Genomic DNA, 26,064 nt, shown 5'->3' with positions numbered 1-26,064 from the left:
ATCTTTAGATCACAGAGGAAAGCAGAGAAGAGTGTGTGAAGGAACCTTTTAGCTCTTTGAAAAGTAGTTCCTGTGGCTAAATGTTCCATGTACCTTGGGTGGAAACACAGTGAAAGTTTGGTGGTAAACCTAACAGTTGGTAACTAAACCTCACCCTTTATAGAGGAGCACCTGTCCCCTCTATACAAACTGCAGTTTTTTGGACAGTACTGTCAACAATATTGTCAGTATCAGAAAGGCAATCCAGGCACTCCATGACAGAACATATCAGGAAGCACTAAAAAGCCTTTGAAGGTCTCTGAAGACCTTATAGTTGAAACATGTTGCATTGTTTTATCAATTACTGTTTTAATGATTTAGCTGCAAGAATAAAGGCTTAATTGTGTTGTCTTCCTCATTTCTTGATATTTTCTTTCTGTGCCTTCATTGTCTTTGTAATTTTTGCTTACACTGTGTTAAGCAGAGCAACCAGCCATCCTCTCTTTTCCATGTTGTCAATAATGTTGAAATTGAAAATGGTCTTTTAGGGAATTTCTTCAGATTTGGTACAAATGGCCATTATGACAAGGATGAACTGGTTATAATTTATCAGCCAGTGGTCAGAGGTCAATGTGACCTCACGAAACACTTCTTTTTTTCAAGAATTAATGTAATAATTCCGATAAAACTTGACACAAAAGCGTGACAGGATTAAACTATCAGGTCATGATACTTGATGTCCAATACGCTGGTTTAAGGCTTCAAAAATGATGATTTATTGAATATCTTACTTGTATCCCTGCGGTCATTCACATATTCACCGGTAGATGATACAACACTGTTGTCTGTGGCTTGCTCATACACACAGATAGCTCTGATTGTTCAGTTGTACTCTGACCTGGATGCTAAATTGATCTCCTGCTGAGCCACTCTGTCCACTATGTCCTGATGCTTGTTGTCCATCAGTGTGTTTACGTATTTTGTACGGTTTGTATTTACGTGGCTGCAGACCATTCACCTTGTAACAGATAATATAGATACTTTGAACTTTAGACTTGAATCCCTCCCACACTTCGTACTAAATGTATCTGGCACAGCAACATTAATTTTGGCTTTAATAGACAAATACAAAAAAACAGTTCAGTATGTTTTTATTGCAGGCAGACCTGAGTAAAATACTTGGCAAGTTACTCTCAGCGTCATTGTTTCGGGCTGCTCTGAGTACCAGATGGCCGAGGATTAGAGCCGCAGACAGTTCAGATAGTGTTAGCTCAGCAATCCGTCTCTGAGGATTCATAAAAACAAAACTGACTTTCAACCTCATGTTTTTCTGTTGAATTCCTGTCACGTTGTGCTGTTTAAAAGTGGTAAACCCCCCAAATGCCTTGAACCTGCCTCGGATAAAAGAAAAAAAAAAAAAAAAGCACTTTATCAGAAGAGTAGCAGCGAACCTCCCAACACTAAACCTCCTCATTTAGGCTAAAGGTTATCCTCTAATGTTTCTGGGAGTCGTGCCCACTGAAGGCCAGTAACTGAAGCAGGTTATTGACCTTTAGTTACTGTCACACCCTTAATGTTGCACTCGGTCAGGAGCTGTGTGCGAGTTTAACCGTGTTTAACATATTTTTTAGTCCTCTCCCGGCTGTGATGAAATAATTCCCATCACCTCCCTTCACTGCGCTGGCAACAGCCTGATCCATGCTCATAACATCGCCTCGCACGGGGAGACAAAAAACAACTCTGCAATAAAGAAGAAATCCTATCTTCTTCTTCTTCTTCTTCTTTTTTTCTGTTTGTGTTTCTCAGGAGGTCTGAAGGTGACGTGCGAGTACATGGCCCAGCAGGAGGGCGTTCTGTGTGAGGAGGTGCTGCTGCTGAGCGAGACCAACGAGGACGTCTGCGTTAAAGTCAAAGTTCACGCCAGAGTCATGGGTGAGGTTCCTTTACCAGTGTGATAAAAGATAACAATCTCACGTCTCTGTGGCTGTACGTAGAGTGCACATTGCATCACACCGCAGCCTGTTTGGGGAACTGAGAGCGAGTTCCCACACCGCTCACTTTCATGTGTACTTCCACGTCGTGTTTAGAAAAACTAAATGGAAACGGAAACTTTTAAAAAAAGGGGTTAACATTGCAAAAGGGGGTCAAAGAAGTCAAACACTTCGTTCATTGACAAAGACAAAAATGCGTCATCTGAAGAGATGAAAAACAGCATCGGATGAATTTGACATCAGATCTGCCGTCCAGTGGAGAGACTGTGAGCTCCCTCAAAGTATTCGCAAAAAAACAAACAAACAAATGACACCTAAAATGGAAGTTGCGAGCTTGTGGTTACAAGGCGTTCGTGATATATTTGGTGTTCAAGGGGTTAAGTTGTGAGGATGCCAGCAGTGAGCGAGTTAGCGGGTGGGTAACAAGAAATGCTCATGTAAAGAACAGATGAAGCTGTAGGAAATCACAACAATCTCGCCTGGAAATGTGTAAAATTATAATCCATCCACTGACCCACCATTTCCGACATTTTCAGCAAACAAGATTCTGGAAAACCACAAATCAAGAATTTGGATCTTTTTGGAAAATCTCCACTTTTGAGGTCGTTCAGCCAACTCCTGATATTCCCCCAACAGTAGTAGAGGAACAAAAATGTAAATTTGCAGTTGCTTTTGCCGACTTTTGTTTTTATTCAGTACAATGTGCATTCAGTTTTGAACGAACAGATGATCCATAATCCCTCATCAAGTCTATCATCTCTTCAGAGTGCAAAGAACTTATTAGAAAAACAGAATAATTTAGCGGTTAGCTTAATTTAAGTGGCTTGTAACTTACACTTTTTGGAGGTTTAACCTATGCAAAGCACTGAGACCAAAGACAGAAACGCTCAGTGTGAAGCAGCCACAGTCTTTAGAAGAGACCATGATGATGTAAAGTTATGTTACTGCCTTTTTTATCTGCATAGTAAGACAGCAACTAATGTTTATTTCCACGCCACATCCTTTAACCTGACATTACTTATCTCACTTACTTGATCTATAAAATGTCAAAAAAATCCCTTTAAGTTTACTTCAGCTGCTGCACCTTGGAATCTCTTACTTCTGGCTTTTTGAGATTTAAAGTGAGGACTGCCACTATCTTCCTGTGTGCTGCTGCCCCCTGGTGGTGACTCTGTTCTCTTTCACCAGCACTTTGTTTATCACCAACAGCCCTTCAAAATTGGAGGCTTAATGTGCTTTATGTTCATTATTACAGTGAAAACACAAGATAGAAATGTGTTTTGAAAACTCTGGAGCACATAGTGTGCAGCTGATGTTTTCAGTACCGCAAGGAGACATGAAATCCTTGGTAGTGCAGTTCAAAAATATACATGTTTTTTATAAGTGGAAGTGCATAGAGTAAAAAAAAAAATCAACTCTCTTGAACTGTTCTTGTTCTGCTGTCTGCCACAGGAAAGCCCCGTCAATGAATTTGCATTTCCTCCTCTTAAATCAGTGTCGGGAAGACATATCTGTGTCAGCAGATGGAGAATTAGGTAAAGGGGCGTCTCCATATGTAAATATAGTACAGGCAGTGTGTGCATTGCTTCGCGTGCATGCATGCATGTGTGTGTTGGAGGATGAACGGCGGTTGTGTTTGCTGAGCGTTTATTTTTACTCACAAAGCGTAGCCAGATCATCTGTCCAGATGTGTGTGTGTGTGTGTGTGTGTGTGTGTGTGTGTGTGTGTGTGTGTGTGTGATTGAGGGCTGGCTGACAACCAGATCAAAGGATTAAGCTCTGCCTCCGCATCTGCTCTGACTCTTAGCCGTAGTGCTGCGTTTAGATCAGTGACATTGTACTGCTGCTGTTCATTATGGTTTGAATCCACCACTGCTAAAGCACACGTGTCCAGACCGACTACTAGATCAATTGGCTCTGGCTTCTTTACTCCTCTATCACATGAAACTTAATATTTTTGGGTTGTGGATGAAACAAGACATTTGGGGACGTTGTCTCAGGCTTCTTTGAAACACTTATTGACATTTTTTTTTTCCAATTTCATTGCTGACTTTGTTCAAACCAAAAAAGCTGAATGTTTAATCAAGAAAATTATCAACAGATTAATCGCCAATGATAATTATCATTAGTTGCATCCCTATTTCAGCCTCTTAACATCTTTGACGTTGTTAATTGTAATTATTAGTTCTGAAGCAGCTGATCAAGTATTAGCAGGGGGAAAAAATGAATATTTCAATAGTAGCTGAATCATTATCAGTCTTTCACTGAGCAAAAATACCCACGTTTTCATGTTTCCAGTGCCTCAAATGTGAGTATTTGCAGCTCTTCTAGGTTTGAAATCATTGTAAACTAGCTATTTTGGGGTTTTGGAATTTTTAAAGGGCATTTACCCAATTTTTTGACAATTCGGAGATGAAACATTTCATTTAAAAATAATAGACTGAGTAATCGATACTGAAGTGTCATTAGCTGTTGCCCTAATGATGATGAGTATGTTTTTTAAATTCTGAAAAACATTAACGTCGACCTGTACAGTGATTCCTTTCAGTGTGGTACATGGTGGCACGGGGGGAAAAGTGTGTTTGCATTGGCCGGGAATCGAACCCGGGCCTCCCGCGTGGCAGGCGAGAATTCTACCACTGAACCACCAATGCATTTGTGAAGGCTGCAGGGGCATTCTGGAGATTTGATAGTGACTGATGCACAAAGTGGTGCCCTAGAGAGGCAAGAAACACCCCATTTAAAACGTGTTATTTTGGTAATTTATTCCTTCGAGATCATAGTGAAAGGTTTCTGGATAGAAAAATACTGTTTTTTTTTGTTCCTTTTAAACTTGTAGTTTACTTAAACTGATGTGCAGGAGTCACTATGAGCAGGAGGTGAAGAGGCTGATCTGTTTGTAACGGCACAGAGTGAATAGTTTTAACACCAGTGATCAGTCTTTATGTCGCGCTCTGCAGTTTTTGAGAGTGAAGACGTGTGAGTGGGAGGTTTCCGTGGCCCACATGGGAGGGGAGGGTCTCAGACTGCACGAAACCCGACACTGCCTCGTCGGAGGGGGTCCGAGGGGGGACCGCTGCCCTGAACTGAGCGTCTCAGTCGGCTCTTTGTCCCACGCCGTGCACACGCTGCATGGATTATATTCCTGCAGTTTTGACAGTATTTGACTGTAAACTTTCATTTGAAAACACACAACTAAGTTTGGTTCAGTCAAGCCAGAACATGTGCATCAGTTTTCAACCCTCACAGATTTCAAGGAACATGGCGTTCTTCTTTATCCATGTTTCAACTCAAAGCTTGTCCACACAAGCAAAAATAATTGGCAAGCAGCAGCTTTCTTTGGCAGGTATTCACAAAAGACAAGTTCTGCAGAAGGCAAGGTCATTCTTGGCCGGCTCTGGCTGTCTCCTCTTGGAGGAATGTGTTCCTCTCCCATCTGTTTGGAGACACAGCCTCCCCAGAGCAAAGAGCAATAGGTTTAAAGTTTCATAAAAGCACTTAATATGCTCCACAAGCTTGACTGCACTGCTGAGCAGCACCACGTCAATGGATTCATTACTTTTAACAAACATTCTCTGTTTCTTTGGTTGTATGCTGCAGGTTTTTATCCAAACTGGATCTTGCATCGTCAGGCTTCCATTTAGATGTTGAATTCCTACATTTGTTAGTTCAGCATTGTCTGCATCTTCTTCCTGGTGTCTTACTCTGTCTCTGGTACACATTTGGTTACATTTCACTCCAGCAATGTGGAGAAATCTCAGCTCAAAATCCCCCCCAGTGCAGCACTATGCTCCATCACAGCTTCTTGTCAGATGGTTAATCAGTGTGAGAATTATTCCGAAACGCTCCGAACAGCTAAAAATTAGGTGCGAGAGCCGGAAAGAAACTGTTGACATTGTGGTGAAAAAGGCTATCTGACGACTGGCATTGCGCTCCACTTTCACAACGTGTTTTTCTGTCCACTTCTTTCTTTTATTTGTCATTTCTTTTATCTTATTGTCTTGTCATTTGGGAACATTTTACTGGTTTAAATTTTTACTACAAAGCACTTTTATAAGTGTGTTCCGAGTCCTTTTACTGCTCTATAAACTTTTTTATAAAACCCTCAAGGAATAAGGGATCCTAAATAATTAATTACAGTTTAGTACTTTCATTAGTTTTTATTTCTTGATAGTGAACACACTAACGGCTGTAGTGTGCAAACATTAATCCCACTGCTGGTAATAAAAATCTCTTTGGATGAAATATGTAATAAAAATAAATGGTGCACATCACACTGATGCCCCTTTTCAACCAAAGCGAATCATGTGCTGGTTCTGGTCTGGTGCCAGGTGCCGGCCCAGAGTTGGTTCAGACCTCATGTGAAGCTTTAAAGGACCAGTTTGCTTTTCCAAGGGCGTGAGAGCAACTTCGAACAAACATGGCCGACTACATCTTCTCTCTACAAGTGTTGCTGCTGGCTGTGTTGTGTGCCCTTTACTGGCATCCACACATGATTGGTCCTCAAACCACTGTTGCTTCAATTAGGGAAAATAGTTAAAATCACGCTACACCAGCTCCGTTTTTTTTTTAAAAGGTGGTCATAAGCGTTTTTTAGTTGGTCCTTTGTCACGATAACACCGACCCCTGACCAAGACGTGAGCGTTAACCTGTTAACTTCCATTAAAACTGCAGATTGCACATTTTTGTTTAAGTATGAGTGTGGCAAGAAAAACAGTACATCTGTGTGTCCTCGGCTCTGCCTCTGTGGTTCGGCTTCCCAGGTAGCACGCCACAAAACCCACACAGAGACCGACAAACACCCATGACGGTTTGTGACTCTGTCTGAAATCTGTCTCCCTCTCTGTGTCTCTCCCTGCGCTCCACAGACCGTCACCACGGTACCCCCATGCTGCTGGAGGGCGTGCGCTGCATCGGCGTGGAGCTGGAGTACGACTCCGAGCAGAGCGACTGGCAAGGCTTCGACTGAAGCTCAAGCTCCTGCTCCACATCCAGTACACGCAAACACACGCAGCGTAGAACAGTACACACACCGAGTCTCACACACACACACACACACACACACACACACACACACACACAGGTGATTTAGTGCCACGTATTGTGCAGCATGTGATTCAGAGTTCAGTCGTGGATTCAGAGGAAATGGACAGAAGCGTTCCTCCGCTGTGGCGCTCACTGAACGGACAGTTCGTCAGTCTGCTTTCCTTCCGCTCCTCCAGCATCTCCTGGTGATGTTTCCCGTCGTGTTTTCCCCGTTCGAGCCTCTAGAGGGCGGCAGCGCTCTGCCAGTCTTCTGATCAGTGCAGCCTCAGATCCTTCTCACTGCCTCTCCTGCTCCAGTTCACTCTTCCCCTGATGCACACATGGCGTTTACAGTTGAGGGAGTAAACAAGGGCTCTTTTACTCATCAAGCAGCTTGAGGTTGACCCATAGGAAGATGTACAAATGTGCACAATTCAGGGAGAAGAGTTGAACTGTAATACCTCTGTGCAACCATTAGGGGTCACCGCAGACCACTGTATGTACAGCTCCTCCTGTGTGAAAGCTGTTCTGGAGTGCTGCCGCAGTGTTCTCCATTTAAAGGAAGCATTCGAACATTTCACGGGGTGTCGTTCACGTTTCTGTCGTCCCTCTTTTCTCCTCAGCCTGCCCCTGAACGCAACGCCCCAAGTTCTTCTCCGTGTTTTCAAGGAAATCCCCAAACAGTGTGTGTGAACTTTCTCAGAATGCCTCTAAATGTGATTTCCAGCTATATGAAATGAGTCATGTCTTCTGCGTGATTACTGAGCATGTGTGTTAAATAGCGCAGCTTGAAAGAAGCGTTTCATCTTTATATTCTAAGGGATGGACACCAAATTCTGAAGTTTAATGTCCATCTTCTTGAGCGCTGAAACGTTTTTCTTGCTACCAAACTTCTGCGAACATTTCGCCATGTTGCGTTTTGCAGTTTTTCACTGAATTTGAAAAAAGGAGATTTAGCCATAGATGCAACATCACTAATTGGTGTTTTTGGTGATATTAATCTGAGCTGAAACATCAATGCTTTTTGAGATATTCCCGAATCACAGCTTTGCAAATGTGAGGATTTTCTGCATTTTCTTTTCTTTGTAAATGTGATGTCTTCGGTCCGGCGAAACGAGACATTTGAAGACGCCACTTTGGGCTTTGGGGCAGAGCTGCAGCTAACGGTTGTTTTACAGGAACGTTTAATCGATGAGTTGTTGTCAGAAAAGGGGGAAACTCTCAATCAGTGTTGCCCAAAGCCCAAGAGGACGTCCTCCAATGTCTTGTTTTGTCCACAACCCCAAAAATATTCAGTTTACTGTCAAAGAGGAAAGAAACCAGAAGATATTTACATTTAAGAAGCTGGAATCAGAGAACTTTAATGAACTATCATCAGAACAGTGAGTGGTTAATTTAATACTTGACAACTAATACATTTAATCAGATTTTTCCAGTGTTTTTGGTCCAAACTACTGATCTCCTAATCTGATAATGAATATAATCATGAGATTGATCGGTAGTAATAATCTTGCATTGAAGCGTTTTTGTTTTCCGTTAAGAAAACCTGCTGCAGCTCGTCCAGAAGAGTTCAGGAGGGGGGTTTGTTTCCTTGATGAAGCCTTCAGAAGACAGACGCGACTCAAGTGCCTTTCATTGCACCGACCGCTCCGTTTCTCATCTACGCAAACTACCGACCAGACGACCGCACGGACCATAGAACTACCAGCATCCTTCTGCCTGTTCGTTGCCATTCCAGTGTTAAATCCCGATTCTTCCATTGGCTTGCTTCCTTCATGCAGGTGTGTCTGACTCATTGGTCCTGCCTCACAGATCAGTGATCGCTCTCTCAGCTCTGCTTGACTCATATCTGTATTACAGAGCAAGTGCCATGATCTGGCTGCACTGCCTCCCCTCCACACCCTCCTCTTTGACATTTCCTCCCGTGTGAATCAACATTTTTGTTTTGTTTTGTTTTACCCCGACTGAATACATCAGCCTTAAAGGAAAGGACTCTCTAGTAACTTCTCTAGTTGGTGTAGATTAAATAGGTTTATTTGGTGTTTGCTTGCGCGTGTTAAAAATCAAGGTCCGGTTTGTTTTCTTCTTGGTGTAAAAAACTGAAGTGCTCGATAGGTTACTGTTTCACGAATGTAGCAGTGTGTTTGTTGATATCTGCCCCACCCACCGTGTGTGTGATTTGTATTTTGTAATGTCAAAAATGAATAAAAACGTGTGTATGTTTGAGTTTTGGGACTCTTTTTTTTTTTTTTTGGCTCGTGTCAGTTCACGGCAGTAAACACTTGGTGGCAGTCTGCACCGCTGCTCCGACACACCACGGCTGCACAAAATATCTGTTCATGTCAGCAGGGAAACCTTCAGGTTTTACTTTGAATTAATCACACCGGCATTCCAGATGAACGTGGCGTCACTTTGGCTTTAATTCGGTTAATTATCTGGTCCGAGTGCGGTGTAATTTCACCTCGCGAGCATCAGATGTGGTGTGTTTACAGAGCAAAAACTAACACGGTCAGTTTGACTTTTTGGAAACACTTCATGTTGGATTCAACTGGTGTGTGAAGAGACGGCAGTCACCCCCCGGATATGTGAGAATTCGAACTTCAAGGTGATTTATTTGTGATTTATTTGCTGTAAAACAGAATGAAAGTTTGTAAATTCCTTCATGCCACAAAAACACATAACCTGTTTGTATTTATTTACGTAGACGTGATGTGCATTTTTGAGCAGCAGCAACAAGGTGGTGATGATAAGGCGGTTGGCGTCCTCAGTTTTTTTTTACGTTTGGGAACCTGTTAATGTGTAACTGTTAAGACTCTACGACCATTTGCTGCCATTTTACCAAACCGAGGTCCACATGAGTAAAATGGTTACTTAAAAAATAATCCTGCATATCTTTTATACTTTATCGTGTGATTTCTGGATTTTTTTTTTTCATCTGTTATCATAAAACAGTGAGCTTTGCTGCGCTGTTTAAGAGAAAGATTTGCACTGAAAACATCTGCATTTAAAAAAAATAAATAAAAATAAACGCTTTTTACTTACTGAATCATAAACCCTTAACATGGTCATACTTGCATGGTAACTCTTGATAAGAACCATCATTAAAGGAGCACATGAAGTTTTGGAAAAGAAGACACTGACAATCCATACAGGTAATATTAAAACTCAGAAATACGTATTTTTTCTTGAACTGATTAAAACGAGCTGTTCTCAGAGCAAAATAAGGTCCCAGAATACTGTTTGAAGCTAGGAGGGTGGCAGGGTCCGCCACACATAAACAAAGTTAAATGGCGTGAAACTGTGTGGCCCGTTGAGGTCACTTTGTTTATTCAGTTTATTCAGACATGAAAACAAAGAGAGTTTGTTTATTTAGTTTGTTTAGGCAATGAAGATTTTTCGCTTCTGATTGGAGTTTCATCCCAAAAACTGCAAAAAGCTCCTTTAGTTCACTGTTAGCAAACAATACAGTGTTTCATAAACCATTTAAGTGAGTGTGAAGGTTGAAGCATTTTATTGTTTATTAACAGTGAAATAACTATCAGCTTAAGTTTAATTGACTATGAACAGACCATTTATGAATGATTTGCTATTATTTAAGTGTATTTATCTGCCTCTTTAAGCCGTCCGTTAGCTTAAAATGTGCCCGTATTGATCATTTTCTCTGTCTGGAGAGCAAAACGAGGATACATGACGCGAACAGTTACATTCCAGACCTGGTAAGAATTCTTTACAGGTAGATTTTATGTTCACCTTGGATGTTTCAGCCACACAACGCCTTTAGAGCAGTTACACAGCTCGTGGATGGAACCTGTGAGGCGTCAGGGAGCAGCTGGGACTGTTAGAGCCGTGGAAATAACACATGAAGTGCAGCAATAAACCTTCAGTCCAACCCAGACTGAACCAGAACAGGGACTCTCTGACTGCCGGCTGTCAGGAGAGGATGTGCCGTAAAGAAGTTCTGTTTAGTTTTGTTTTAGCTGTGCCACACCACACCTGCTCCCACATCACGAGGACAATTATGGGTATATCTGAACACTATGAGGCAAGAAAATCTGTGATGCAAATAAATAAATAATGAGAGAAAACTGGTGCAGCTTTTTTATTTATTTATTTTTTGTAATAACAAGAGGAGAGGTGGACTCCTTCTCAGACTTCATCTAGCACATCTTTAATAATCATGCCCGCTGGAAACAAGAACGAATACTCTGACAGTCGGTATGAAGATTAAAAAAGTGTTTGGCGTGTGAGTGAAGCAGGTGTGCGCGGCTCGTCTCCAGCTCCTCCTGGATGCTCTCAGACATCAGGGACGGAACCTGCCGGATGTTCGCTTCTGGTGGCTTTTTATCTGTGTTGTGACGATGTGGAGCAAATGTTTAAGTTCTGGTCGCTGTTTGGCCTCTTTTGTCGCTCACGCTCTCTGTCTTTACGCACACGCAGCCTCCGTTAACTTAATGTGCGTCTGCACACAGTTCAGCCTGTAAATGCGTTTTAAATCATCATGGCGTCTTAAAGAGCCTGTTAAGCGACGAAACAAGTGTTTAAGTGTTGACGGTGTTAGTGTGAGGCCTGCTGTGTGTGTGTGTGTGTGTGTGTGTGTGTGTGTGTTCTTAGGCTCCATATGGAGTAAACGCGCACTGAAGCGCGGGCGTGTGAGGGATTCACGTGTGGTAATAAATATTGTTCATCTCTAAAGTCTGCAGGAGGTCAAACCAGAGAAGTTACGATTATAAAAGCGTTCATTTGGAGAGAATTAAAATACAATTAACGATAAATGATAATAACCCTTTTAATACAATTTGTTTGATTAACTTTTTAATTTAATTACTTTTTATAGTTGTATGTATCATTTAAAAGCGTGCCATTCAATCTGATAATCGGCATTTTGTTTATTGAAATCGTGTTCGCCAGCCGCGCTTCACAAACTGACAGTGACTATAAATTCACGCTCCTAATCAATTCAATCGGCTCGTTATTACAACCGCACTCGGTCCGCACGCTTCAAAACAAAGCCGAGTTTTTTAGCAACACTCGGTTCCTCCCCAGAATTAATTGTCCTCCAATAACTGTTCGTGTGTTTCTCGCGCGGCCTAAATTTCGTTAAAACCAAGTGCAGTTCTGCGCGTCGCGGCCCGCTGACGGTGCAGGTGCGTCTGCAGCGGCTCGTCTGAACGAAATCACACATGCTGCACGCTCGCACTTCACGTCCTGCGTGTAATCTGCTTCATCGAGCAGATAAACCGCGCTTTATTCATTCACTCGGGCCTTTCTTGGGTTTTTCTTCTTCTTCTTCTTCTCCTCTCCACATGCAGAGAAACATGCGAGGGGCCGCCTGCAAAACAGAAGTAAAAGTTTGTCACCTTTAGGCAGCCAGAGATGGTTTTATTCTGCCGGACTGCGGTGAAAGACGCCAAAATCTGACTCGACTTCACTCAGTCTGATTCAGTTTTAAAGTCGAGGCCTGTCTGTCTCGTTCGGGTGGATGATAAAAGTAATAAGAAGTGTGTAAAGCTCAAAATCACGCGTGTTTCAGATTACATCCTCCGTCACTTTTCCCCTCTTCTGTTCCGTTTCAGTTTTTTTGGGGGGGGGGGGGGGTTTGTTTTGTTTTTTTTGTTTTAAAAAAAAAAAAAAAAAAAAAAACTGAGCTCCCTGAACGCACCTGCAGCCTCGCCAGCGGGCCCGTGTGTAGTTCAGGCTCCAGCTGCGCGTTTTCACCAACAATCACTGAAACCACTAAAAGAAAAATAAAAAAAAATAAAAAATACGCACATTAATGAGTTCACGGGGGCGTTTTTCACTCCGCTGCCTCTAAAGGCTTTTTAAAAAAAAAAATGTTATGTGGTGAAACAGAAACCAGCCGGAAGCTCCTCCAGAACAGAACCTGCGCGTCGTTTGTGTGTGTGTGTGTGTGTGTGTGTGTGTGTGTACGTGTGTGTGTAATTCGTGTGTTTGTGGATGAAGCGTCGCGGGTGTTTGAATCGCACATGTTTGCCATTCCTGCACAGATTTAGTCTGGAGCTTGTGTGCGGGATGCGTGAACTCTGAGTGGCCCGGTGCCCTCGCACTGACCTCTGGGATTACAGTAATCTCTGTTGATTGATCTGATTGATCAGGTTCATCTCCACGAGGCCGCAATCCAGCCACACACGGGTGGAGGGAGGGAGGGATGGAGTGATGGAGGGGGCAGATGAGGCAGTCGGTGCGTGGTGCAAATAAACAATCATTTCTTCTTCTTCTTCTTCTTCTTCTTCTTCTTCTTCTTCTTCTTCTTCTTCTTCCTGCCTCCTCCTGGCCTGCAGGCATTCAGCGGCAGGACATGTGCGTCTTTTTACGCTCGGTGATCAGAGCGGGGATCTTTCCAGTGCGCCGGAAAAAGTGTGATTCAAATCGAACTGGGTTTCGATTTACTCATCGTCCTGACAAAAAACAAAACAAAAAAACAAAAAACAAAAAAACAAAACAAAAACCCACAACGACCCAGTTTCCACCCCTGACTGCGCTCTTAAAGTTCATTCGGATCATCCTGCGGCGATAAAAATAAATAAATAAATAAATAAATAAAACCGCACGATGATCAAATGAATTTATAGCAAACGTCCTCCAGAAGGAGAGAGACATCTGAAGTGTTCATCTAAAAATAATTACTACATAAACAGCGTGGCGGTTAACGAGAATGCGCAAATTAAAGTCTAACTGAATCAACTGGAGGCTCTTTTGAAGTCATGATTTCCATTTTGTGCTGCTTATTTTACAGCTCCGAGGATTGTTTCATTTTTTTAAATTTTTTTTTTCCGACGCTCCGGGTCAACAGGTCGGACCAGTAAATCTTTTTCTATCACATTATTAATATGAAACATGTCAAACAAATAATAAATGTTGCTGTTAAATATTCAAAGTATTTGATATTATCTCCCAGCTGCAACATTGAATAATCAAATATATAATATATATGTGATTCTGAAATGGGTCACTCTGCATCATAAGTGTTTTTTTTTAACTTTTGGTATTTTAGGTATTTTTTTGCCTTTTAACTTGAAATTTATTGGATTTTTAAGGCAATAACAGAGCGTGATTTGCTGGTTTTGCTCCACCAAAGGAATTAAATCCTTCTTCCTCAAATATAAAGTGGTGCTGCCACGTTAAGTTTCACGTTCTGAGTAAAAGTCCTGCTTTTAAAATGCTGCTGTGGTGAAAGTCGAGAAAAGAGATCATTTCACATATGGACATCAACATTTGTATAAACATCATTTTGAAATGTTCTAGATGATGGAGATAAAGCTCGACTTATTTATAGTTGGTGGATTTAAGATGGAGCTAATACATCTATTTAATATTCATGTAGTAGTCGTTTAAAAACACTCTGGGTGTAGAAACAAATATGAGTCCAGATCTCTTTATGCAGAAAGTGAAAGAAATAAAAAGACTTATGTTGGCAGGTTGAGAGAAGAAGCTCACTGATATGATATGTAGTTTTAATCCTTTTTACACTCCTCAGAATGTTTCTGTTTCTTTATTAAATAACTAACACACACATATATATAATGTCTGCAGGATTATAGCAACTGAATCAGTAGAAAGGGATGAAAAACAAACCAAACAACAAGCTGAATACATGTAGTGGAGTAAAAATACAATATTGTCCTCTGAACTGTGAAGGAGCGGTGATGCCAAACAGTGACTGAGAAACTGGACAGTAAAACACTAATTAGTGCAAATCTGCCTTAGTTCAGCCTTATTTCATTAAATGATGAAATAACACAGATGTCAAAATAGAAAACCTTTATTAAGAGAGAGATAAAGATAAGTGTCCTGCGTGTTGTCATGTAGACTAAAGGAAACAGGAGAGCAACTGAACGAAGAACAAACACAACAAAATAATTAAATGTCGTGCAGCTTAAAGCAGAGTGTGTGTCGCCCTCTGAGATTTAATGAAGTCAAGTTATAAAGTAGCTGATAAATGGAAATACTCAAGTCGAGTATGAGAGTAGCTGTATACGGCTTTAGTACAACTGAGTACGCTGCATTTCACCCCAGATTTTATGGAAGTTGAAAAGTGCCAAATCAAGTCTTTCTTCTCAATCAATCTGTCTATTTGTGTAGCAGGAAATAGAAATACTCAAGTCTATAGATTAGTTTAAAGAAAAACTAATCTATAGAAGTTGAAAACTGACAAAACAATACTGATTTTTTTTTTTTAACTAGTGTAGAAAAAAATTGTCTTATCAAAATGTACATATATAGAGAGAGGGAGTTAAAGACGACTGTCCTTTGTATTTTTATGAACAAAATAAATAAACGTAGAGCAGCTTAAAGCTGAGTGTCATCCTCTGAAATGTAGTAAAGTAAAAGTATATAGTCACTGAAAATGGAAACCGTCACATCGAGTATACAAGTAGCTGGAAGTACTGTGTCAGAAAACACCCAGTATACTGCATTTCACTACAGATCTATGGAAGCTGAAAAGGGCCAAAACAAGGGTTGTAAATAAATCTGCCAGTGGAAACAGTGTAAAGTCGCAGGAAATGAAGTACTCCAGTCGAGTGCGAGTAGCCAGAAATACAGCTTAAAAGTACTCGAGTAACTTCATGTTACACTATTAATTTTACAGAATACCATATCCATTTATCTACAGGTGAAGATGACAAATTGATATACATTTAAATATTTATAGAACAAGTTAAAGATGATTGTTTTTTGTATTTTTTGAACAAATAAATAAATGTGGAGTAGCTTTTAGCAGAGTATTGTCCTCTGAGACACAGCAGAGTAAAAAAATAAAGTAGTCTGAGAAATATACTCACGCAGAGTACAAGTAGATGGAATACTCAGAGTAAGTGTGCTTCACTCCGCTAAAGTTACACAAGTCCAGATGTACAACAAAAGCAAAAAAACGGTTTCTAAAGTATTAAAATGACAGAATGACAGTGAGGACGTGTCTTAATGGATTGAAATCAAAATGTGAGCGGTATTAAGAAGAAGAAGAAGAAGAAGAAGAAGAAGAAGAAGAAGAAGAGGAAAGTTCAACATGGTGGACGAAAAATCTGCTTTTTTTGGAGAGTTTTCAGTTGCGCATCAGTAAAGGCGAGAGGAGAAGGGGTGAAAACACACAGGGAGGAAGGAGTGTGTGTGTGTGTGTGTGTGTGTGTGTGTGTGTGTGTGTGTGTGTGTGTGTGTGTGTGTGTGTGTGTGTGTGTGCGTGCGCGCGTCGCGGCGCACAGCAGCAGCAATCAGTCTCCTCTTGTCTCGCTGCTGAGTGCGGCGTCTGATTGACAGTTTCCATTCATCCTCTGTGAGATTAGGCCAGCTGAAAGGAGTAACGACCCGCGGGGCTGTGAGCGGTAATTACGGCCCCTTCGGATAAGAAAAATAAGAAAAAACACACACACGGCAAAACTATAATTATATAATCCCGCTCCAAAAAAACTAAAACTACCCTTTTTTTTCTGCCCCCCCCTTCATTTTTTTTTTGTTGTTGTTGGTGTTGCTGCTTTCAGAGATGTTTCACCTGTAAAGAGGAGACTCACTCTTCCAGCCGCCCCGAAATGATCTCACAACCACAACAAAACCCGGCGGGCCGCGCCGTCAACACCGCGAAACGTGGAGGCCCTCCATGCGCGATGAACGCGGGTCTCTGGCGTGTATACGGTCAAAATGAGAGAGAAAAGAAAAAGATTGTAACCTGACTTCTGGCTGATCGAGCTGCGTCTTGTGCGTTAACGGCGCGCGGCTCCACGCAGGAGTGCCACGCACAGCTCCAGTGCGGGGCCGCAGCATCATCTTCCCCCTCCCCGCAAAAAGAAACACACACACACGCACACACAAAAAGCCTGGAGGAGGAGGATGAAGTGGAGGTGGACAGAATAACGGGAACACCTGTTGAATCCAGTAACTTCGGTGCGGATTCAGCTCGTTGCGCCTTTTGCAGGCTTAACACGATGAGTGTTTTATAAAAGCTGCTGTACATTTTTATATGTCTCACATCACAGCTGGAGCTCGATGCCTTGTTATTTTTGGGGTCAAAACTTCATCTAAAATTTCTAAAAAGCAGCATTTAAGGACACAGTATATATGTATATATATATGTATATATATATATATATATATATATATATATATATATATATATATATATATATATATATATATATATATATATATATATATATATATATATATGACGCACCGTGCGCTCTGGATAAGTCAAGTGAATTTTATTTTTTTCCCCTTTGGCGCACAAATCACGACTTTTACGCACTCTCTCATGCATACTTATGTTTTGTTTTTTTATCTGATAAGACAAAGCTGAGCTCTGGGTGGTTACAGGAGGGCATTGTGATGAAGAATGCGTTCGAGGAATACATGTAAATATGACTGCAGGCTATCCGCTCACACAGAAGCCTTGATACATCAAATTTGGCACAATTGTCCAAAATTAAATAAAAAAAAATCTATAGTTTATTCTTTTTTTAAATTGTGGCCTCTACACGTGGGTCTAACTGGTCTATGCATACATGCATCATTTATTTTTTTCTTTCATTGTTCCCTAAATCACACATTTGACTTACTCGTATACATCTATTATATTACTCTATGTGTGTTGATGCGACAAAGTGAATCCGGGGGCCACATCGGGTGTGTTTTAATGAAGAGTCCATTCAGGGAAGCGAACCTAAACACTTAAAACAGACATTTAAAAACCGTGACCTCAGGCTCTCTGATGACAAACAAACACAAAGCGCGTCAGATTGTTCCGCGTCGATGTCTGACAATTCATAGAAAACTCAACATTGGCCCTCCATTAATCGGTCTACACAGGCGAGAGCTCACATCAGCTGTAAACATCGTTTAAAATCTTCTTTTCATGGCCGCCCCCCCCAAAAAGTCCATCAAGTCTTGATTTGTGATAGAAAAGCTAAACCCTGGGTCACATCTGGCATTTTAATGAAAAATGGGATTAGGGGGGAGCAAACCTTAAACATGAAAAACATGCCTATGAAAGATACTGATATGTGACCCCGAGGGGTTTTTGTTTTTACAGCCGACCTGCAGTCTGATTGGCTGAAAACTGCAAAGCAGTGCGTAATGAAACGTCAAGATCCGATTCATCATCGGCCTATAGGCGCGTATAGATCCTCTCTTTATCAGGGATTTTTGTTGGGGAGCACATTGAATTCGACATCGTGACGCGCTTCTACTTTGAGTTTAACCTCCCCGGGCCAGAGGTGCTTCCAGCCCTTGGTGAATCACTGCTTTACGCATGATTTTAGGGATCGCAGCTCAGGTTTCCGACGATAAATTGTGAGATCTGCTGAGCTGGAGGTGAGAAGGCGGAGAGAGAGAAGCCGCTGGGCTGTTCCCAGAGCCGGGGAACAGCCTACACGGACCATCGTCTCATGTCTCCGTGCCTGATCCCGGTCTGCAGCGCCGCTCATCCTCTTGTCAAAACGTGCCCTGGCCGGGGCCCCCGCGGACCAATCGGCGACGAGCTCCCGCGCGGACAGGAAGTGACGCGCAGGGTTCCTGCCTCTGTAAAGTGGAGCCCGTGTCGCCACAAATGTTATCCACACACCGACGTCTCTCCCTCTGGTAGTGCAGGCAGGGTGTGTGTGTGTGTGTGTGTGAGAGAGAGACAGAGCCGGTTTTCTTCCCCCAAACTCAGCTCAGGCGTGATGCTGCAGCCGTGAAGCAAAGTGTACAAACTGACAGAGAGCGGCCCGAGACTCTCATCTGTGCGCAAATGTGACCATTTCCCCCCCCCGTTTTCCCGACAGCCCCTTCTCTCCTGCAGGGGTTTTCGTTTTTTTTTCTTCTTCTTCTCAGCCAGAAGACCACCGACCCCCCTTATGTGTGGCCATCTCACCACATCCAGTCACGGATCCGCAGACGCAGCCGATCAGAACCGGGGCTGAAGTAACAGGCTGCTGCTTTTTTTTTTTTTTTTTTGGTCTTTTCTTTTTTTTTTCCTCTCGGACAACCCGGCAGAAACTTTCCTCCCGGCCTGTGCACGCTGAACTGTGACCGCTGCTGTGTGGGCTCTTTTTTCCTTCTGCACCGCCTCTCCTACTTTATTTCTACGTGGGTGAGCTGAGCAGTGTCGTGGCACCTCCCCGCTCCTCCACAGATCTGGTCGCCCCTCTTAGCACCATGCGTTTTCTTGCGCTACTATAGTTAGAGCAAGGATCCCGAGTTTTTTTTCTCCTCTTCCCCCCCTCACTCTCTCCCTCTCTCTCTCCCTCTCGCTCCCTCTTCTTTGGTTTTTGGACTCCGGGGAACCGCGCGTCATGCCGCGACACCTGAAGCGCACCCCGGTCCCGTTCCAGGACCGCATGGTTCCTTTGTAACTGGATCTACTTTTTTTTTTCTTCCCTTTTTTTTTCCTTTGATTTGGAGGGAGAGGAGGGCATGCTCTCCTCGTCTCTGGAGAGCACTTGCAAAGAGGAGAAGAAAGTCGAGAGAAGAGGGTGAGCAGCAGCGACAGACGGAGAGGGAGGGATCATCTCAGAGAGTCTGACTGACTTGTAGATGTTCGATCAGGCCACGACTATGGGCGATGGGAACCACCGCTGTGGACCCAACCCGCTGTGCCCGGACCGGATGGAGACAAAGTGCCGCGCCGAGATAGGGAGCCGGTCCCCGGTGCAGAGTTCCACCGACACCCCGGGGACGTCAGCGTCCACCCCGACGTCCTCCAGCGAAGACGGCCACGACAAACTTTTGGGAGTGGACCCTGACTACTGCCGGAGGATATTAGTGAGGGGTAAGTGGACGGAAGCAAAAAACAAATCAAAAAACCAAAAACAAAACAAAAACAAAACAGAAATTCTCAGACTGGCAATGTGCGAGAATTTCCTGGAAAACTGAGGCCATTTTAACTTCTGCGCCGTTATTTCATCCAAAATGGTCCCAATTAGAGAATAATCAGTCAAACAGACAGTCCCAGCAAAACAAATGTATTCAAACTATAATGACAGAGATGTGTTGGGATGAGGAGTTGCGTGTTTGGTGCTATAAATATATACACACAAAATATAAATATATACATGTGTGTCATAACGCGTCTGGAACAGGAAGTTAATTTCTAAACAAAGTGGGCAACAATACAGCACCCCAGGTGCAGGGGTGGACCCGCGGCCACAGCTCCTGCTGGGCCAACAATGGCCACTTCCGTGACGCCCGAATTAATGTGACACCGGACCACACCCGAGTGTTAATTTAGAAAATTAAAGAAACGAACGGTCGCGATTTAAAAACAAGTGTTTGCACGCTCTTCGTAGCAGAATATATGAATTGATCGGCCTGATCGATAGTCAGAACAATCAGCGGAGTAAATGTGTGCTGAAGGTTTTTTTGTGTCGGAGAGAAAAATTGACGTGAAAATTTCCGCCCTCGAGCCTGTTGTGTCGCTTTTATCAACAAAGAGGCAAACAAAAAAAAAAAAGAAAAAAGAAAACAACAACACACTCCACTATAAACCTGTGTGTGTGTGTGTGTGTGTGTGTGTGTGTGTGTGTGTGTGTGTGTGTGTGTGTGTGTGCACTTGTCGGTCGCCGGCTTGATTGCCTTTGTGTGCCAGCGTTATGTTAATGAACGTCGGAATAATATTTAATTCAATATTATGCCGGGTGTCCACGCCCTCCTGCAGGAGGCCGCCAGCCGCACCAGACCTCTTTCACAAAAAAAAAAAAAAAATCCAGCAAATTAGGAGAAAATCACAGCAGTCACACACACACACACACACAAAAAACACTCTCAGGATGGGATTTTAAAAAAATTGTTAGCAGCTGCATTTCTATTTTTTATTTAAATTCTAAATTATTGATTGATTGATTGGATTTGGTTTTGTGGATCTGAACACCTCTAAACATTTTTTTTTTCTGTTTAATGAATTTGTGCACGTCAAAAAATGATAGAAAATTAAATAGCTGAGTAAATGTGCGTGATTTGGTTGCGCCAGGTTTCACTGACATAAAGACCCGAGTATACAGCGGCCTGTCGCTCCCGACCCGCAGGTTATTTAAGGTTATTCTCCTCTAAGACGCTCCTTATTACTATAATAAAAAACAAAATAAGAGTAGAAACAATAGAATTTGAAATATAGCGTGTGCGGAAGAGTCAAAGCCACTGCGAAGTTTCCCGCATTAAGGATAGTTAATAGGCGAAAAAGAAAAAAGAGAGAGAAAAAAAGGATTTTTCCCACCATTCAGAACTCCATAAAGAAAAAGCTTAATTTAAGCTACATTTGCTATTTGGGTGCGGGATGGTTTGCAGTGGTGCAGGCCCTAACTGTTGACGTGTGGACGGAATGAATATGTTGGCCTTTCACTTCTCGCTGGTAGGACTGTAGGACAGCGCTGTGGATAGAATGAATACTGGTGGGTATATATTTCTCTCTTTTTTTATTCTAATACTGCGGGTTGAGTCGTGCCCGTCTCTTGCGACTTTCCTTAGCCGGAGAATAGTGGATTTAATGTGGCGACGTCCGAATTTAAACAGCGAAACGGCGGAGGAGGCGAAGAAAGATGGCGAGGAGAGAGGGGGAGATTACAGTAACTACATAAATAAATCAACCTAAAGCAGCCTTCTTCTTCATCATCGTACTCTTCCTCTTCTTCATGGCGTCGATCAATCGCAGCAGAATTCTATAAACGTGTTCTTTTCACGTTTATTGATGATCATGAGACTGTTACATGCAGCGTGTTTTTTTTTCATATGTATCATATCTCTGCTTCTGATCTGAACGTGTGAGATGTGAGCTGAGGAGTGTTCATGTTCTCTGTGTGAATCCGTTCAACACACGGTCGTAACTCTGCTGCATCAGTCGCTGGTTATTAGTGTCCATTATAACAGGAGGAAGAGGCCTGCAGCAGGACAGGGCTGCGTGTGTGTGTGTGTGTGTGTGTGTGTGTGAGGCAGTTTTTTTTGGGTGGGGGGTGATGATGGTGGAGGTCTTGGAGGCCCACATCTCGCACTGAGCGATCGACGCCTGTAGTGTGAGGATTTGTTTTCTGAAGTCTGGATGCCTTGCTCCGGTTTTTTTTTCTGCAGAGAGGCCGCGGGGTCACCGAGAGGTCAGCAGGTCGGCGTACAGCCGCAGGTTTTTTCCCCCTTTCCTCCGCCCTGCGAATGTTTTCCATCGCAGCGTCAGTTGTGTCTTGCTAGAGAACGCGTAAACGTGCACAAACACCGCCCGCCAGCCTGTATTTTCGTGTCTTTGGTACGCAAAGTCTTTTACGCGTGCGTAAAGATGGAGGCTTGATTCATTACGTAGATCAGGCTTGATTAAAAGTGTTTAGTGCGGACCAGGACGCACATATGAGATGCATTCATTTGGTTTTATTATCTGTTCCCCTGCGTGGCTTTATCCACGCCGAATGTTGCGTTTACGTTCCATAGCTACGCTTTTCTTTTTAAAAGAAAAACACGTAAATGCTGCTCAAATCTGACTTTAAATGATGTGATTGAACTTCAGTCTGAACTCTTCGGTGTTTTTTTTTCAGCCGGTAGCCTACCTATGGAAAACACTATGGTTCAATCAGTTTTGTTTCATCTTTAATTCAAGGCGCTTCATATTTTATTGGATTGCATATTTCATGACTTCAAAACCCCGGACAAAGAGGGAGGCCGTGTCTGGCCAGCGCTGCCACTGGATGCGATAAATACGAACAAATATTCTCGGACGCTGGAAGCAAGAAATACAACTATTTAAGAGCGAATTGTGATTTTTTTTTTTCTTTCTTTTGTGCCTTTTTTTAGGGGGGGGACACAATACTCTTAGGGGCTCTTGGGTCCTGGGCGGGGTGTAACCACTGACCCTCAGGATCCATATTATATTATTTTCATTTCCATCATCAGAAATTTTAATATGTATTCTTTTTCTTCTATATAAATCAGTTCAGATTTCCCCTCAAATGAAATAAAAATATTTGCAAGCGAACATTTTTTTAAATTAAATTTTTGGATTCACCAACAGGGTGGAGCAAACGTAAACTAAAAGTAAAAGTAAAATAAAAAACAAATAAAAAATACACAAAAAAACAAACAAAACAAAACAAAACAAAACAAAACAAAACAAAACAGGTCGACACACGCTAAGTGTAGCCTACACTGTAATGACTGATTGTTCAAGAACCCACACTATAGGTGGTTGTTGTTGTTGTTGTTGTGGATGGATAATGGCGCACAGGCGTATTGTTTGCAGGTAAACAGTTGCGCGTAAAGCTTTCCAGACACTTCCGGGGTGAATTTAAACTTCACGCAGAGAAAACGAAGCTATCTGTGAAACCTCTGGCTGGTGGTTCAATAAACAGGAGAGATAATTCTGCGAGTCCTACGAGGAATTAGGGCAGGACGAGCAGAATTAACCCTATGTGCATATTTCATCACCGCCCCCATTTCTGCTAAAGTTCTCCCATAAATAATTCTACTAATTTGAAGATTCCAAAAAACAAAACAAAAAAAACCCCAAAAAACCAAAACCAAAAAAAAAACACGAGACATTTTTAATTTTAGTTTTAGGAGCACGGCACCCACACTGTTACTGATGGTGACGCTAGGCTAATTTACGTTTTTTTTTTTTTGTTTGAGTAGTGGACATTGATTCATGAGGGGAAAAAAGAACTCAATCAACAAAGCGTTAACCTTTTCCACAGACACCCCATACAAACCGCTGCATATGGATTATAGGCTTATAGTGATGAGGGGCCATGTTTGCCCTTGTTGTTATGATGAGCTCTCTCACACAGCCTCGAGTCTGAGCACACTTACAGAAAAGCCTTTATGGTTTAATTTGTTATTTTTCAAAACACAGTTATTATCATTATTATCTTTATTTTTCAATAATGAAAACAAAGCCTTTCTTCGAGCTTTTTTTTATTTTTATAAAAACCTCTCTTGTGGTTAAAATAATACACATGTTGGTGGTTTTACTTAAAGACGCACAGACGTTCGAGCATCCATTTTTTCTTTTCGCTGGAAGGCCATTAGCCCACAACTCATGAATATTACATCCGGTTTGGCACAATGTGAGCCTATTTCATTTTAGCCTCAGAGAATGGTGTTTTTATCTGTACTTTTTGTTCATTTTATTTTTTCAGATTTGTATTTTTTAGCCCAAAACTAAAAGTTTTAGTAGCTTGTTTGGAAATATTCCCAGAGTTTATGTATTTTTCATTTTATTCTATTTTTTCTTGGACAGACGCCAAAGGCACAATCCGGGAGATCGTGCTGCCGAAAGGCCTCGACCTGGACCGGCCCAAGCGCACGCGGACCTCCTTCACGGCCGAGCAGCTGTACCGGCTGGAGCTCGAGTTCCAGCGGTGCCAGTACGTGGTGGGCCGTGAACGCACCGAGCTAGCAAGGCAGCTAAACCTCTCCGAGACACAGGTAAGAGGAAGTGCTGTGTCCAGCATTAAAAGTGCCAATGCTCGGGGTAATGAACTGCTGCAAGAACAAAACAAAAACACAAACAAAACATTCAAAATTAGCAAAACAACTATGCTAGTAGCCTAGCCACCGGTTGCTTGTTAGCATAACTTCTCCCCCCCCCCTTTTAATAATAAACTTTTACTATCTCGATTATAAATGAGTTTATTTTATTATAACGCCCTTTAACGTTAGCTTAATATTCAAAGTAACTTCGTCACAGGTGTCTCCTTTAATTAGCTCTGCGGCCAATCAGAGGCCAGGAATGGAAGAGCTGCCCCGCCCACCCCCCAAAATAAAACCGTCTTCTTCATTTTCGGCTGGAAAACGTTCACAGTGGCAGACTGTTTAATTCAGGTGTATGCTCCACATATTCAAGCAGAGGAAAAGTCACACATTAATCATAAACAGGCCCACGAGGTTTGAACGTGCGCCAGTGAAGGCCTTAATGAGCACGAAGCCCATGGCCTCACAGCTGAAGCAGCATAAAACCTCCTAAAACATACGCCGAATTTACAAGAAGGCCCAAATGATTAAGAATATGTCAGGAACGGCGCTTCATATGGTTTCTAAAGTTCCTCCCAACTCGACAACTCGCAAAATTTAACGATTTTGTTACATAGTCTGGGGGATTGTTCTCCCTCTCCTCCTCTTGGTGTTGCTGACAGTAGTTGGTGTGGCCACTTTGACCTGTAATATGTTGGTGTTGAGGTTTGCCACCTGCTGTAGGGCAAAATTGTTGTAAATTATTATTAATAACGATCAGGCGTCTTATGCAGGCCAATCAAATGAATGCAAAAGAAAAAACAAAACAAAACCACGAATGTCTCGCTTCATTTATTATGACGTCATTACATAGACTGACCCCTAGGCACCTCCAGCTGCTAGTGCATCCTTATATTTGCACACTTGCGTATTTTTCTAGACGCTATGATAATTCATATAGCCAGGGTCCATTTAAAAAAATACACAATTTTGTGCACACGTCAGTGAACACTTCATTTCGAACACTGAACACAACAACACCGCAGCCTCGGAAAAAGATGAGTCACGAACTTTCTGACACATCAAGCAAAATTCATCATCAGCACTCCCCCCCAAAAGGCCGTTTTCTTTTCACGCACTGTATCTTCGTGTGCGTGACGGAGAGGAGCACGCGTCATGCGTGGCCGGATAGTGCATCTGACTCCTTCAGTCAAAAAAAAAAAAAATAAAATAAAATAAAGGTGTGGGGGAATAAACTGCGTCTTTGCTGCACCAACAGTCATCATCATCATCAGACTTGTGTTGTGTTCAGCAGCGCCGTGGTTCGTGTGCTGGAGAGAGAAACTGTTGAGCCCATGTGTTGCCGCCCCGCGGATCGGCCTGCCGGCTCATCCGGGGCTCCTCTGAGCACCGCAGACATTTCATGGCACTCGTTCATCGACCCTGCGCGCTGCATTCAAAACCTTCCTCGGGGGCTTATGGTCTCTAGAGGACCTTACAACACCGGCTCCTCTTACCAAAATACAACTTTCCCTGCCCCACGTATGACTATATTTACGCAGCAATAACACACCGGTTGGCAGGATTTTCAAAAGGTTTCTCGACCAACGTTTAAGTATTTTCTTTTTTTTTTAAGAGAGCAAATTACAAAACAAATATCTTG

General features: G+C 42.5%; 2 protein-coding genes and 1 non-coding gene across 5 annotated transcripts in view; 2 read left to right on the top strand and 1 right to left on the bottom strand.

The window, feature by feature from the left end:
* The window catches only part of c10h20orf27 (chromosome 10 C20orf27 homolog), a 32,024-nt gene extending 22,803 nt beyond the window's left edge, over positions 1-9,221 (top strand). For 2 of the 3 annotated variants that reach the window (XM_037112683.1, XM_037112681.1), the window contains exons 5-6: positions 1,786-1,911; positions 6,839-9,221. In XM_037112683.1, coding sequence (XP_036968578.1) covers positions 1,786-1,911; positions 6,839-6,939 — 227 coding nt within the window. In that variant the 3' untranslated portion in view covers positions 6,940-9,221. The remainder of the gene's footprint in view (positions 1-1,785; positions 1,912-6,838) is intronic. The other variant, XM_037112682.1, reaches the window with a different exon arrangement.
* trnag-gcc lies at positions 4,554-4,624 on the bottom strand. Its single transcript has one exon. It is a non-coding gene; the product is annotated as a tRNA-Gly (tRNA).
* Positions 9,222-18,891: 9,670 nt separating the features above from the next.
* vax2 (ventral anterior homeobox 2) overlaps positions 18,892-26,064 on the top strand; it is a 30,401-nt gene continuing 23,228 nt past the window's right edge. The window contains exons 1-2 of the mRNA XM_037111013.1: positions 18,892-19,752; positions 24,190-24,377. Coding sequence (XP_036966908.1) covers positions 19,518-19,752; positions 24,190-24,377 — 423 coding nt within the window. The 5' untranslated portion in view covers positions 18,892-19,517. The remainder of the gene's footprint in view (positions 19,753-24,189; positions 24,378-26,064) is intronic.

Source organism: Acanthopagrus latus, chromosome 10, assembly GCF_904848185.1.
Source record: "Acanthopagrus latus isolate v.2019 chromosome 10, fAcaLat1.1, whole genome shotgun sequence".
Taxonomy (NCBI): Eukaryota; Metazoa; Chordata; class Actinopteri; order Spariformes; family Sparidae; genus Acanthopagrus; species Acanthopagrus latus.
Note: the sequence above shows the minus strand (reverse complement) of the source record. Positions and strands in the feature narration are given on the sequence as shown.